This window comes from Mesoplodon mirus, assembly GCF_964341445.2.
Source record: "Mesoplodon mirus genome assembly, chromosome: 16".
NCBI lineage: Eukaryota > Metazoa > Chordata > Mammalia > Artiodactyla > Ziphiidae > Mesoplodon > Mesoplodon mirus.
Genome location: NC_138992.1, coordinates 18,352,917 through 18,369,389, shown reverse-complemented (window position 1 = coordinate 18,369,389; position 16,473 = coordinate 18,352,917). Strand labels below are relative to the sequence as shown.

Here is a 16,473-nt window from a genome sequence, read left to right as displayed (position 1 = left end):
GCTATGTAACCAACACCCTGGCTTAAAATAACAACCCATGATTATGTAACTTGGGCAGGCTCAGCAGGGTCAGCTTGTCTCTGCTCTATGTGGTTTCAGCTAAGGTGACTCTTACATTCATCTGGGAACTTGACTGGGCTGAAACTTCCAAGATGACTTCAATCCATGTCTGAGGTGGCTGAAAAGGCTGGGGTTGGCTGGCCCTCTCTAGCAGAGTGGCTCAGAGTTCCAGAAACGTGAAAAGGGAAACTCCTTCCCCCAGGGCTGGCAATCTTTTTTTTGACCTGAGGTCAATTCCTTCAAGATGTCTATGGTTTCTGGATTAACTCTTTGCTCAGATGAGCCCCCCCCACCTTTTTTTTAAATCTCTTGTAAAATGGATCTTTTGTGCTTCCATCTCAGTTTTCATTTATGTATTCTATTCACTCAAAAAATATATATAATTCAACATACAGTAGCAAAGAAACTAAACAAGGTCCTGACCTCAAGGGGCTTACACTCTATGCAGGAAATAATAAACATCTTCTACTAGGAAATAAAATAATTTCAGGCTGGGATGGGTGCTAGGGAGAAAACAAACAAGGACAATGTTACAGAATCACCCTACTGAGATACGTAGAAAAATGAACACCCCCATGAGGAGGTGAAATATAAGCACAGTCCTGACAGATGGTGAAGCCCTAATTTTGAAAAGAGCCAAGGAAATAGGGTTTCAGACAGAATGAATTGCATGTGCAAAGTCCCTGAGGTGGGAAAGACATGGAAAGAAAGTTAGTGTGTCTGACCAGGGATTTCTCTTTTTATGTGAGACTTACCAATTAAAAAATGTTGACTGGGCTTCCCTGGTGGCGCAGTGGTTGGGAGTCCTCCTGCCGATGCAGGGGACACGGGTTTGTGCCCCGGTCCGGGAGGATCCCACATGCCGCGGAGCGGCTGTGCTTGTGAGCCATGGCCGCTGAGCCTGTGCGTCCGGAGCCTGTGCTCCGCAACGGGAGAGGCCACAGCAGTGAGAGGCCCGTGTACCGAAAAAAAAAAAAAAAAATGTTGACTCTGGGAGGGAGATGCAAGAGGGAGGAGATATGGGAATATATGTATATGTATAGCTGATTCACTTTGTTATAAAGCAGAAACTAACACACCATTGTAAAGCAATGATACTCCGATAAAGATGTTAAGAAAAAAATGTTGACTCATTGAAGAACCAAAATAACAGCAACTGTGCTCACCTTCTCCTGCATGGTTGCTCATCTATTTAACTCCTACAGAAGTTATTGTGCATGACTGGCTACTCCTAGCAAATCCGGCTATAAACATTACATTTATTTGTATTAGCATTGCAAATTTTATGTACTTCACTTTCTATATCTTTAATGAATGGAAATAATATTGGTTGCAACTATGTCATGAGAATTAACTGATGGGTATTCTATTTAAGGTTGTAAGATTAGAAATGTGAATATCTAAATGGTTTTATAATTTAGTATCTCTTTTGCAGTACTTACAGCTCTGCTGCCAGCCAAGTGAACTGCAGACAATAAAATGGCTTCTGTTTCCTATATTTAGAGAGTATCTGATATAGCTATTATGACTTCTTTCTTTTGCAGGTTGAAGTTGATCCTATTACTACATTCCCTCTGAAGGGCTTGACACCCCTCACCGAGTATACTGTTGCCATTTTCTCCATCTATGATGAAGGACAGTCAGAGCCTCTGACTGGAATTTTTACCACAGGTAAGCCTTATTATGGTTTGAAAAGTTTCCAAGAGTAACTGTATGGAAACCAGAAGCTGGAGCAGCTTCTTCAATTGTGATTTTGAAGAGATTGCATTTTAATATTTGTTTACTTTATAGTATTATTACCCAATGAACAACTAGGTGAATAGAATGCCTACTGGCTAATTATTTTCTTTCAAAGCAAGGGAAAGAGGGACAGGACCATCTAAGTTCAAAGGTCTCAGTTAAATAAAAGTGTGCATTGTTCTCTTCCTGATCTCACACTGTTTCTTTTGTTCTATTGACATAAAATTTTCACATTTCTTCCATTGATATATGTGTATATTAAGTTGAACTTCCAAAATTACAGCTCTCCAACAGTTTTTGACCTACAAAAAATGATGGTTTCATACCATTTAACCTAATACATCAATCTATAGCCAATAATTATTTTCATGCAGCTTGCAATATTAATACAACAATATGGGATATTTTAATACTAAAATAAAAAATAAAGCATGAATGCATTATTTTTCTTTTCTATATATACCCTGTAGTCAATAAATATAACTTCTTTTTGCCTCCTGGTGGAAAAATTCTATTGTTTGCTTTCTGGACCTATCATGAATTGCACTTGGAAACAAATTTAGTGCTGTATTGAGATGAGAAGGTAATCTGGAGAGAGATGAGAAATAAGCTGGACTGAGAAATAATGTTCACAGAAAAAAGTTCAGTAATTTTGCAAAATCTCACAAGGGCTAACTGTAGTTGGAATTCTCATGGTATCCTGTCAAAGAGTTTTAAAATCTCTGATTTCATATAATAAAAATCAGTGACTAAGGGCCTCCCTGGTGGCGCAGTGGTTGAGAGTCCGCCTGCCGATGCAGGGGATACGGGTTCGTGCCCCGGTCTGGGAGGATCCCATATGCCGCGGAGCGGCTGGGCCCGTGAGCCATGGCCGCTGGGCCTGCGCATCCGGAGCCTGTGCTCCGCAACGGGAGAGGCCACAACAGTGAGAGGCCCGCATACCGCAAAAAAAAAGAAAAAAAAAAAAATCAGTGACTGACAATTCATTTTGGGTGTAATTAGATGTTATGGTCTCTTTGTACATCCCAGAAGTGTGTAAGCAGTGAAATAATGGATGTCTGATAAATTATACTTCACTTCTGATGGCAGCCACATGTACAAGATTAAAAGGATGAACGTTCTTCTCTAGGATTTAACTTCTTACTAGAGAGTGATTTAGGCACGAAAGTGAATAAAGCTAAAAGTGACATTTCTCAGGCCTCTAGGGCATCATTTTGTTAATTTCTTCAGAATACTTGGAAAATAGTATCTTTGTAAAGTAATGAATATAGCAGTCTTATTTTTTATAGTTAATGAAAAGGGCCAAATAGAGAATCTAAGAGTTCTGGAAATTCCTGGAAAACTAAAAATTTGCTGTGTCCCTGGTCTTCCTAACTTATACTGTGGGTAAATGCTGGAAACAGAAACATAAGCCCACACTGGACTAATTGGTGCTGCTTTCCCTGCTTCCATGTACTTTCCTAAAACAAGAGATTCACCAGAGAGTCCTCTCTACCTGTGGCCCCGGGGAGGTGCTTGAGTTATGGTTTTCTTACCTTCTCAGTTCCCTAACAAAATCTCCCTCCTTGGCTTACAGAGGACGTTCCAGCCCAGCAATACTTGGAAATTGATGAGGTGACAACAGATAGTTTTAGAGTGACCTGGCATCCCCTCTCAGTTGATGAAGGGCAACACAAGTTGATGTGGATTCCAGTCTATGGTGGGAAGACTGAAGAAGTGAGTTGTCTGAGACTGAAAATTAATCCAGGGCATTTTATCTGGAAGTGAATGCTCACTGCTGCATTTGAGTTGGTCTTTGTTTTAAGACAGATTGAGAATCCCAAGAGTAATTAATATTTTCCATGACCTGGAGTTTTACAAATGTCAAATCATATGACTTTTGTAAAATTAAAATGCATTTTTGCTAGGGCTTTTATTATATATGTTATGTATTTCCAGATTCTTTGACAGTCATAAATGACATTTTTAAAAACTTCAAAAAAGGCCCCTTTTGCAATATTAATCATTTTTTGCTGAGAGATTTGAAAAGAAAAAAGTCTCTGGTTTGACTTTAAAATTGAATTCAATGGCCCTGGAGTTGTTTATGCTTAGTCACTTATTGCTTACACTCGGGATAACATCTTTCCATTTTATTATTTTTTCTTAACTTTTTCCTATGTTATTCAAGTAAACCCAGTTACTAAGCACCAAATACTTTTCAGGTTGTCCTACAAGAAGACCAAGACTCATATGTTATTGAAGGCCTGGAACCTGGCACTGAATATGAAGTTTCCCTGTTGGCTGTACTGGATGGTGGAAGTGAGACTGAGGTAGTGACTGCCGTTGGGACCACACGTAAGTCTTGGTCAGGCCAAGATGGAGTTCACAAGCTCCGACCATTTATTCTGACACACTCTTCATGCCACCAGGTTCCCTACACATCAACCTTATTCCTGGCTACAGAGGCTTTGTCCCTAGAACTCTTCATACATCTTTACCTTTAATGAAAGCAATATGTGGAGCATCTTATTAGACTCCTATTCTATCATCACCTAAAGGCAGGGACCATATCTCTCTTGTTCACCATTATGTCCCCAACACTTAGCACAGTTCTTGGCATATTTTAACTGTGCAATGAATATTTGTTGAATGGAGGAATGGATGGATGGATGGATGGATGGACGGATGGATAAATGGATGGATGGATAGATGGATGGATGAAATAAGTTATAAATGAACAAACAAATAAATGTAGGGCAAAAATGTCCAAGAGTTTCTGGAATTTCCCAAGTTGATCTTGGTTCCAAGAATCCACAAAATTCACTTGCTGATTCTTTTGTCCCTTCATTTTTTAAATATGAGGTATTAACCACATATTAAATTGTCTTTGATTGGGTTCCCTGGAACCAGATTCTGAAGTAGAAAATTGCATCCAGAAGGTTTATTGAAGAGTGTAGTTGGGAGATACATCTGTAAGGAAATAGGACTTAGGGAGAAGCTAAAACAGAGCCCTCAGCTAATTCTATTAGAAATTCTGGACCTGGTATGACCCTTCTGAGTGGTCCCAAGTTGAGTCAAAGGGGCTGGGCCTTTCTATCCCTGCATCCCCAGTGATTGGAGGCCGGCCATCCCCTGACAAGAGTCTGCAACCCCAGGAAAGGCAATTCCCAGAGCTCTGAGCCATTAGCAGCCTGTACTCCAGAAGCTGCTGGATGAGTATGTTGATGAAGAGGGCATCTAGGCGGTTCACCACACAGCAGCTCCATCCGCTGGTTGCCCAGGGTGGATACAAGAAATAGCAGATGCACTTCTTATTGTCTTCCTTGCTGGTCCTATTTGGCAGCCCCTTTACAACTTGATCTATAACACTGTTTAATGTCCTTTCCTCACCATGGTTATGCCCCATTTCAAAGTAACTGGGAGGTTTCACAATTTTATAGATGTAATTCAAATGTTTATATGAAGGCTGGTATCTGCGATTAGAAACTAACTTCTTTGGGTTTGTTTCCTTATCTGTGGAATAGATACAATGTCTGCCTTACAAGTCACTTCTCTCTTGCAACCATGGTCAAGGTTGTTGTGAGAAACAAGTGACATAATATAGGTGAACTTTTCTTTGAAAACTATAAAATGCTATACACAAATGTATAGAGCTATCATCATTACAGAATTTTAAAGTGAGGAATATTTTTTTAGTTGACAGTGTTTGGACAGAACCGCCTACGACTGAAGCGCCTACCAGGCCTGTGACATCAGGTAAGGACAAATAGAAGCCTGTTTACCCATAAGAAAAGTTTGATTTAAACAGAAGTTATATTATCCCAGTTTTATTTGATTTATATGACTGATTAGGAACAGGGCATACCAGTTCAAATTTCTCTCCCCTCAGAGCTCTCAACCTCTTCTTATCCCTAAATGCTAATTGGTCTTCTAGTCTAATAATCAATATCACTGTGGTACTCTCTATTTTTCCCATCTTTGTTTTGAATTCCCATCTAATCTTTTAGAGAACGTTAGTATCCAGCCCCAGGAGTCTCTACCCTACTCTTGGTCTCAGTGCCTTCTTCTATTGCTTTCTGTTGAGAATTATTCATATCATAGTTTCCATGCATTTCTGTGGGTAACTGAGCCATGGCTGGTGTATTGGTGTTCCAACATCAGCTATTTTCTCTCTCAGCTTAACTCTCCCCTCCATTATAATATACCTCCCAACTAGTTGTCACAGTCAACTAGATTAAACAAGTTTGATGATATTTATTTCTTGACCTAAAACCTTTCAGTGAATCTCCAATACCATTCATTTATTCATTCATTCATTGATTCATTCATTCTTCAGTTAACCTTTACTGAGCCCTTCTTTATGACCCCACCTCTCTCAATCATAACATACAAGATGCTTCCTGACTGGGTTCTGCTTCCCTTCCTGGCCTCAACCATATGTTTCATGCTTTGCCCATATCCTCCTGCCATCTAGAACTCCTAACCCTGAAGGTGAGATGTTGCATTCTGTACCTACAGCCTAGTAGGTAAAGTTTTGCCTGATACATGTCACTCTCCTGTCTCCTCTGTGACACTTTCACTAGTAGATCATTGTATGTCTTAAAGCCCTAACCAGTCTGACATACAGGAAAAGCTCAATGAACGTTTGCTGAATGAATGAATAAATGAATGAAGAGAAGAAAGAGTCCATGGAGATGGACAGAATGAAAGGAAGTTGGCACAAAAGGGAGAAGAAACAATGGGACAAATGAGAGAGCAGTCACTTTGGGAGATGGAAAGGAACGTGTCAGAGAAAACGAGTGAAGGAGTGTGGACAAGATCTCAGAGAAAGGATGAAATCCATGTGGCCTGAGTGGATAGAGGCCACCCTCGTGGGAGATTTGTGCTTTGAGTGACAAGTGTTAAAACAGAAATGGGGAAGCAGGTGATGGGATGTGTGTTGGATGCTGGATTGCAGGCCGAGGTTGACCACATTTGGTCCCTCACGCCCACTTCCCCATCTCAGCCCTAATGTGAAGTTCTCACAGTCGTGCTCCTCTTTGGGCTCCCCTTCTGGTTTCCTAGTCCAAGGGCTGCTCCCCAGTTCCCCTTTCTAGTGTATATACAGAGCTGGTTGTTTGAGGGATCCATGATCTCACCTTGAAAGCATCTCTTAAGCCCATTTTTGTTTGCTACCAGTAGGTATCATGGCTCTCTATTAACTAAAGCTGAGTTGTTCTCACTTCACCTGTGTCTACATGGTAGAGATACGTTAAGTGATACTTGTTGTCATGTCCACAAATCATCTCTGTAGCTCATTTTGAAATATGATGGATGAAAAGTTCCTTAAATACTTGGTTGTGTTTATTCCAGTTTTCCGCACAGGAGTCAGGAACCTGGTTGTAGATGATGAAACCACTTCTAGCCTGCGGGTAAAATGGGACATTTCAGACAGCAGTGTGCAGCAGTTCAGGGTGACCTACCTGACTGCTCAAGGGGACCCTGCCGAAGAAGTGGTAGGAACGGTCTGTATAAATACAGCTGACTAGCAACTCCACAAATTTCCTGACTAACCAGGCTAACGAGACTATTTCCCGAGAGTAATGCAAACTTTACTGCCCATTTCTTCATTTCTCTGGAAACTAATGTTTTCACTTGATCCAAACTTAACAACTGGTCTCCTGATGACTTTCTGTCTCCGAAACGTGCTCCACATACAACCTGCTTTAAATTGATAAAGCATCTGAACCTTCTTTACCGCTTTGCTTCTGTCACCTTGACAACTTGTTAGAGCACAAAAATTGGGTCATAAATAGTCCATTATACACTTGTCTGTGTGTGTGGGTATATGTGTGTGTGTGTGTGAGTGAGTGTGTATATACTTTTGATATGTAAATTTTTAATATATAAACTTCTTTTATTTATTTATTTATTTTGGTTGTGTTGCATCTTTGTTGTTGCACGCGGGCTTTCTCTAGTTGCGGTGAGCAGGGGCTACTCTTTGTTGCAGTGCACAGGGCTTCTCATTGTGGTGGCTTCTCTTGTGGAGCACGGGCTCTAGGCATACGGGCTCAGTAGTTGTGGCTCATAGGCTCTAGAGCACAGGCTCAGTAGTTGTGGCACTTGGGCTTAGTTGCTCCGTGGCATGTGGGGTCTTCCCAGACCAGGGATTGCACCCGTTTCCCCTGCATTGGCAGGCAGATTCTTAACCACTGCAGCACCAGGGAAGTCCAATATATAAAATTCTATGTATATATACACATATATAACTTTTTTGCCCTTGGGAATCTGATTAAAAGTTTTTAAATGAAGCATAACTCAAAGGTCTTCTATATGCAGTTGAAGTGTTCCTAATGAAATGCCATCCATTTACAAATAGTTGTATTTTTCACTGACATTGACTCTCTTTGAGCAGATTTATAGTCATTTCTAATGTATTCTTAATCATGAGCGTCTCCCTGTGGGATTTAGATTTTTATGTGTTGAGTTTTCTTTAAGTTGTTTCATCTATATTTGTTTTTCTCTATTGAAAACCTGAGTAGACTCTTTTTTATTAAGAAATAAAGTGTCTTTATTTTTTAAAATTAAAAAAAAATTATACAGTTTTTAAAGGTTAGTTTCCATTTACAGCTATTACAAAATATTGGCTATATTCCCCATTTTGTATAATATATCCTTGAGCCTATCTTACACCCAATAGTTTGTGCCTCTAGCTCCCCACCTCCCCACCTCTCTCCACTGGTAACTACCAGTTTGTTCTCTATATCTGTGAGTCTGCTTCTTTTTTGTTTTATTCACTAGTTTGTTGTATTTTTTAGATTCCACATATAAGTAATATCATACAGTATTTGTCTTTCTTTGTCTGACTTAGTTCACTTAGCATAATGCCCTCCAAGTCCATCCAAGTTGTCACAAATGGCAAGATTTCATTCTTTTTTATGGCTGAGTAATATTCCATTGTGTATATGTACCACATTTTATTTATCCATTCATTTGTTGATGGACGCTTAGGTTGTTTCCATATCTTGGCAATTGTACGTAGTGCTGCTGTCAACATTGTGGTGCATGTATCTTTTTGAATTAGTGTTTTTGGAAAACTTGGGTACACTCTTAATCATGGCCTTCCCATGTTTTCTTTATTTACACCATACCATTCCTTTTACTCTAGAACCTGAAAATTGTTTCCTAGGCACACTTCCCATCAGACCCAATAAATCCGGTTTGTATCCAAGAGAAATTTTTCCTTTTAGTTATGAAATATGCTTTATTTAGCTTCATTAGTTGCATTTCTTTCCCTCTGCTGCATTATATTTGTGACACTCTAGGAAAGAAATCTCCAAATACATTATTGTTCAAGAATAGCATTAATATCCTTTCTTCCTTTTCCTTACTTATAAAGCCTTTGGTGGCAAATTATTTGTATCTGTATGATATCAATACATAAACAATGGTTTGAGCTCAAGAGTCTCTCAGGAAAGTACTTAATTTCAAGCTGATGGATGAATCATTGTAGAACACAATGATAACACAATGGACAATAACCACGTCCACTGTGAATAACCAGAAGATCCATGAAATCGGTCTGGGAGTACTTTTGGAAAATTAATGGACACTTGAACAAAATAGGTTGAATTATAAATTCACTCGGATCATAGATTTCAAATAAGCCATGATTGGAAAATACAAAAAAAATAAAATTGTGCTTAGCCGTGGTAACTAAAGATATAATTTGGATGTTTTATTTTCCCTGTTATTGCCCTCATATTTTAACTTAGTCCCTAAAATGAAACCCATAAAAACTTCCCAGAGTAAGAGTTTTGTTTTGGTTTTTGTTTCTACTCTTACCAAGAAACACATTAAGCTTCTTGCTAAATTATTCCCGCTAATTTGGAATGAGTTACAGTTTAATCTTGTGCATGCACTTATAAGCTATGCAAGGTAAAATAATAATAATATTTACTTTGGATTATCTCTAGATAATTATCCCTTTGCTAGTTTCTTTCATTTCACACTGTTTATTTTGAAACAAACTTGGACACCTAGATGAAGGAGAAAAGATCAAAAGTCTTCAATACACATGTGCCCCAGTTAAACAAACCCTTAATAAAAATGAAAAATATTGATAACTTTGATGGTGATTATTTACTGTGCAGAAATATTTTTGCTGCAAAGAAGAAAGTACTTTAGAATTCTTTAACTCTCAAGCCCCTATGGTGAATTCCAATGAAATTGGATTTGTTCACTCTTAATTTACAGGCATATTTTCAGGGACTCAACTGAGGAGTAATTGAGAATTTATATCTCAGTGTTTTATGAAATGTTACTACTATGTAAATGTAATGTATTATTATTACTGAAGACAAAAAGTGCATGCATCTAGATTTAGATTATAGAACCAACGTAGGTCAGGAACTTGAAGATCTATATTCACTCCCACACAGCAAATGCATATCTTAAATATTTTCCTTTTTTTTGTTTTTTTATTGAAGTATAATTGATTTACAATGTGTTAATTTCTGCTGTACAGCAAAGTGATTCAGTTATACATATATATATATTATATATACATTCTTTTTTAAAATATTCTTATCCATTATGGTTTATCATCCCAGTGCTATACAGTAGGACCTTGTTGTTTATCCATTATGTATATAATAGCTTCACCTGCTAACCCCAATCCCCCACTCGACCCCTCCCCCAACCCCTTCCCCTTGGCAACCACCAGTATGTTCTCAATGTCCGTGACTCTGTTTCTGTTTTGTAGACAGTTTCAACCAAATGAATACCTTAAAATAATGATGCAGGCAGGGAAAGACAGATGGCTAAAACATATTACAAAAGTGAGAAAGGAAATGTCTGGATAAGGGAAATGCCTCTTACCATGTTTCCAAATTTTCCTTAACTATAAAAGCTGATTAAATTTACCTGAGGAAATGATAAGCTAGAGTATTGAAGTTAGAGAATAGTATAGGTATATTTTAAACCAAAGTCAGGCTTTAATATATATAAAGCAAGGGGAATTAAATTTACTTTTCCAATTGAGGTTAAGTGAAGTATTTCTTTATTTTCTAAGTATAATCAAATCTACCAAATATTCCCAATAAAAAGCTTTTGAACTCTTAGAAAGTAAAACCCCCTGTCAAATATTTCATAAGGATTGACTTTCAACTCTGCTCAGAAATATGGAGACGTAGCAATGACATTGCCCTGAATTTTGTTGTCAGGGGAGGGAGGTCTCACATGTTTTTATTTGTGAAAGGCCAATCAGGATTCCAGGCTTTTCTAGAACCTACATGTAAAAATCTAAAACCATGTCCTGAATTCTGAGTTGCAAGAAATATTCTAGAGTAGGGAAACTCAGAATGTGGCTCAGTCTCCTACAAGATAAGTTCAGGTATTATGATTAAGCTTAGAAACGTTTACAGCAATCTGACATTGCTGGAACATCCAAGAATATGACTGTATTTTCTGGCGATTTTGTTTTACTGTATTTTATAAAAATATTGGTCGTCAGGGACTGGGATTAAAACATAACGGCACTAGCCGTACCTAGTCTGTCACCATAGAAGGCATGAAAATCACTGTCTAGAAACAGAACTTTCTAAGACAGGAACAAACTGAGATATGGGGAATCCTCTTTCTACTGTGGAAACAGCTTGCTGGATGGGATCCAGGCTGCTCTGAAGAGCTCTGGACAATAATGGAGCCAGACATGAAGTTGCATTTCTAAAAAAATTAAAAACATGAAGTTCACTGGTTAGATTTGCTCCTCATTTACCCATGAGCATCTTTTATAGAATTGTTTTCTCAACAAAACCACCATCTGCTATGACCTGTAGCATCTGTTTTTAGTGGACACCTATCTTTTTTTTTAACTTTATTCGAGTATAGTTGATTTACACTGTTGTGTTAGTTTCAGGTGTACAGCAAAGTGATTCAATTATACATATACATATGTTTATTCTTTTTTAGATTCTTTTCCCATATAGGTTATTACAGAATGTTAAGTAGAGTTCCCTGTGCTATACAGTAAGTCCTTGTTGGTTATCTATTTTATATATAGTAGTGTATGTATGTTAATCTGAAGCTCCTAATTTATCCCTTCCCCCCTGCATGTTTCCTCTTTGGTAACCATAAGTTTGTTTTCGAAATCTGTGAGTCTTTCTATTTTGTAAATAGGTTCATTTATATTATTTTAAAAAATTAGATTCCACATATGAGTTATATCATATAATATTTGTCTTTCTCTGTCTGACTTCACTTAGTATGATAATCTCTAGGCCCATCCATGTTGCTGCAGATGGCATTATTTCATTCTTTTTTATGGCTGAGTAATATTCCATTATATATATGTACCACATCCTCTTTATCCATTCTTCTGTCGATGGACATTTAGGTTGCTTCCATGTCCTGGCTATTGTAAATAGTGCTGCAATGAACATTGGAGGGCATGTATCTTTTTGAATTATGGTTTTATCTGGATATATGCCAAGGAGTGGGATTGCTGGATCATATGGTAGCTCTATTTTCAGTTTTTTAAGAAACCTCTATACTGTTCTCCATAGTGGTTGAACCAATTTACATTCCCAATAACACTTTGGGAGGGTTCCCTTTTCTCCACACCCTCTCCAGCACTTATTATTAGTAGATTTCTTGATGATGGCCATTCTGACAGGTGTGAGGTGATACCTTATTGTAGTTTTGATTTGCATTTCTCTAATAATTAGTGATGTTGAGCCTCTTTTTATGTGCTATTCAGCCATCTGTATGTCTTTTTTTGGAGAAGTGTATATTTAGATCTTCTGAGTGAGCACCTATCTTTACCTTGCTTTGTGCAAACAAGCAGAGGTCAAGTAAAAGGAACTTTGTATGCCCAAGAGGAGGTTTACATTTTATTCTTGGGAATGAGTATCATTAGGATAAAGAGGTTTGCGTAGAGCAGTCAGGTGGAATAGAGGGCAGTGATTTTAAAAAGGCTCGGGAGGGCTTCCCTGGTGGCACAGTGGTTGAGAGTCCGCCTGCTGATGCAGGGGACACGGGTTCGTGCCCCGGTCCGGAAAGATCCCACAAGCCGCGGAGCGGCTAGGCCCGTGAGCCATGGCCACTGAGCCTGCGCGTCCGGAGCCTGTGCTCTGCAACGGGAGAGGCCACAACAGTGAGAGGCCCGCGTACCACAAGAAACAAACAAACAAAAAAAGGCTCGGGCCAGATATTCAGGATTTCAATATGGCTTTTTTTTTTAACCCAATAGCTATGTGGGTCTCAGTTTCCCCATCTGTAAAATGAGTGTAATCATACTTCTTACCTCAAAAGGTTGTGGTGAAGAGTAACTGAATTACTACATTAGAATACTTAGAGTAGTACTTGGCAGATAATAGCAGCTAGCTAAATGAGGGCTATTATTATAAACCACAGCAACTACTACCTGGCAAGCTAAAAATGAGCCCTCCAGAATGGTCCCATTGCTTTTCAGTACCCTACAGGCTAAATTTGATTGGTTCCAAGGCCGTGTGCTTCTCAGTTTGAGGGATGACCTTATTTAAGGAACATCATCATGGGTGGTTTGCTAGGCAGACCGCTTGGAACAAATGCCCAGGCTCTGGGTTCCAGAGGGTTATATTGAAAAGAAATGCCCCAAAGGAAGCTGCATAGATAGCCTAAGACAAGACAGGGCAACCACAGTTCTTTCTTTACAAGTTCTTAATGCCAGGGATATCTAACTCATTTTAGAATAAAACAGAGCTCCTTTTATAAAATCTTCCTCCCAGGACTACATCAGTACCATCTTGTGTATTTCAATGTCGTTTCACATGAGGAGCAAAATCATATTAATCTAATATAAATCACTTAATTCAGACTTCCTTTTTCATATTAAAAAAACACACTGCTTTTAGAGCTTAGCAATATCTTAGCAACAGCTGCTTCTGAGTTCAACTCGAGGCTTTCGAGGGCTTATTCCATGATTTATAGGTACCTCCCCTCATCCAGAAGTAGACAGCATGCCCTTTGCCTGCTGGCGTTTTACCCAGCTCTTGAATCCAAAAGCATCTCCAGCTGTCCCAGTCTTGTGACTCCCTTAAATGCGTTTGGGTCAGTTCTTACAACCTAGCATTTTTTCCAACCATGATTAAGTCTTTTAAATGGCCCAGAGATGTGCCAGCATCTAACTGCTGAAGCCTAGGCAGAAAGTTTTGTGGTTTTAGTATTGAGAACATGTGGCTTTTCTGGTCCACATATTCTTTTAGAGATGCCAGGATTTGCACTGCTGAGCCACATGGAACATTGCACTGATGCTTGAGCGGTGTCCACCCCATCACTGCATTTTATTTTTTGCAGCCTTTAGAGTCAGAGGCATGGTGATTTCAGATTGAGGAAGACATCTCCTTTCAGAAATAAAAAAGCTGCGACATTTTTTAGTGTCATTGGTAAATATCTTTCAACTCAGAAATCTTGGATTTAATGTGTGGTAATGTTGTTCTTGGCTAGCATCCAACCTTTTCTAAAATACTGGGATTAGACGATCTCTGAAAGGGAAAGAATGGAAGGCTGAATTTTCAAGAGGATTTTAAATAGAATCAAATATGATATGCGGGCTAGCTTATAGAATGAACACTCCTAAGCCATAAACACCTGCTTTCCAAAAGGAAGATTATTCTCTCTTCTGGCTGCTTTACAAATACTGAAAGGATGTTGAGAGAAGACTACCCCTTTGGGCTTAAGAGCTTCAAATTTAAGCCTTCTGTATTAGTGATTAGAAACTAAGGGGTGTTCTGAGGGGAATTTCAGAGAGAAATGCTTTTGCATGGATGTTCTTCTTTCTTATCATCACCCTCCAAGCACATCTCTTGCTTCTAATTATTTCAACGTGCCTATAGTCCCACCACGTTAGTAGAGCAGCAGGAATGAAAGTCTTACTAAGATCACGGTCCTTTGCTTTTCTCTTCAGGTTATGGTGCCTGGAAGCCAGAACAATCTCCTTCTGAAGAATCTGCTTTCTGATACTGAATACAAAGTCACAGTGACTCCCATTTACGATGATGGAGAAGGGGTCAGTGTCTCTGCCCCTGGAAAAACCTGTGAGTGAAGCTTTCCCCCTGTGGTCACTAGCTGACTAATTAGGTGAAAATGCTTGTCCGGTGTAATGCAACCCGCCCGGGTAGCCGCAGTGCAGCGGGGTGAAAAGAGCAAAAACGATTTGGAGAGAGAAAATCCGTTTGAATTCTGTCTTCACACATTCAAGCTGCGTGACTTTGAGCAAGTTGTTTCACTGCTCTGGGCTTCCGTTTTCTTGTCTCTAAAACCTAAGACTTAAAAAACAACTACATCTTGCTCCTCCAGCATCTAATTCATCCCAAGTCCTGCTGAGTCTCTAAAATACATTCTACGTGCCTATCCACTTTCGCTTCATCTAACTGCTCCACCCCAACCAAGCCACACTCTGCCACTCGAATGAGTTTTCCTGCTTCCATTCTTGGATCCTTTATTCTCCTCACAGCAGCCTGAGAAGCTTTTTAAAAGATAAATGATCTCATGTCACACCTCCATTTCAGGCCACCCAACAGTTTCCCATTGTACTCGGGATAAAATCTAACGTCCTTCCCACGGCCCTACAAGGCCCTAGGTGACCTGGACCCTGCCTGCTCTTTGATCTCCTCTTCTGACAATTCCCTCAGCCATACCTCCTTTCCTGCTTTTCACTGAACTATTTATTTATTTATTTATTTATTTTTATTTATTTATTTTTTTGCCGTACGTGGGCCTCTCACTGTTGTGCTCCCGTTGCGGAGCACAGGCTCTGGACGCGCAGGCTCAGCGGCCATGGCTCACGGGCCCAGCCGCTCCGCGGCATGTGGCATCTTCCCAGACCGGGGCACGAACCCTTGTCGCCTGCATCGGCAGGCGGACTCTCAACCACTGCGCCATCAGGGAAACCCTTCACTGGACTTTTTAAGCTTGTTTCTGCCTTAGAACCTATGCACTAGCCATTCCTTCCGTAGGAAATATCCTTTCCCAGACGTTTGCTTTTCTGGCTTTTTCTTGTCATTTTTGTCTCAGCTCAATGTCACCTGCTCAGGCTTTTCTGAGCAACCATGCAAAGTAGCTCCCACCCTTTCTGATATCATCCTGGGTGGTTTTTGTTTTTGCTTTGTTTTTTGTTTTTGGTCATGTCATGGCCCTATTTGCTATCTGATATTTTCTTGTTTACTCATGTATTTGTTCACTGTCTGTCTCCCATCCCTGGAGAGCAGCATCATGAGTGCCCAGGACCTCACCTGTACTGTCATCTCTGCATGCCAAGCTCCTACAGTGCTGTGTGGCACAGAGAAGGCAGCACAGAATGTGTGTTGTAGATGTCTTGGCCATGATGACCAAGTGAGAAGCATGCATGAAAATGCGTGGTCAGAGCACCACAGACTAAGTTGTCTTCATTACTGTTGTGATTGTACTTGCATGAAGATGACCCCAGAACCTGGTGCCTTAAAACAGCAACCATTTTATTGTATTGCTTGATTTTGTGGGTCAGGAAATTAGGCAAGCCTTGCTGGAAAATCCTTCTGTTTCATGTAGTATTGACCACAGTTACCTGGTGGCTGGGTTGGTCTGGAGGGTCCAAAGCAACTTTACCCACATGCCCGGCATCTTGGTGAGATGCCCAGAGGCTGGGTCCCTTCATGTCATTTTAGCATGTTTCCATGTGGTCTTTCCAGCAGGACA

General features: G+C 39.7%; 1 protein-coding gene across 1 annotated transcript in view; it reads left to right on the top strand.

Annotated features, from left to right (window-relative positions):
- Nucleotides 1–16,473, top strand: part of COL14A1 (collagen type XIV alpha 1 chain) — a 229,571-nt gene that overhangs the window by 88,049 nt on the left and 125,049 nt on the right. The window contains exons 15-20 of the mRNA XM_082601195.1: nt 1,605–1,731; nt 3,377–3,516; nt 4,002–4,134; nt 5,476–5,535; nt 7,132–7,274; nt 14,705–14,834. Of these exons, the coding sequence (XP_082457321.1) occupies nt 1,605–1,731; nt 3,377–3,516; nt 4,002–4,134; nt 5,476–5,535; nt 7,132–7,274; nt 14,705–14,834 (733 nt within the window). The remainder of the gene's footprint in view (nt 1–1,604; nt 1,732–3,376; nt 3,517–4,001; nt 4,135–5,475; nt 5,536–7,131; nt 7,275–14,704; nt 14,835–16,473) is intronic.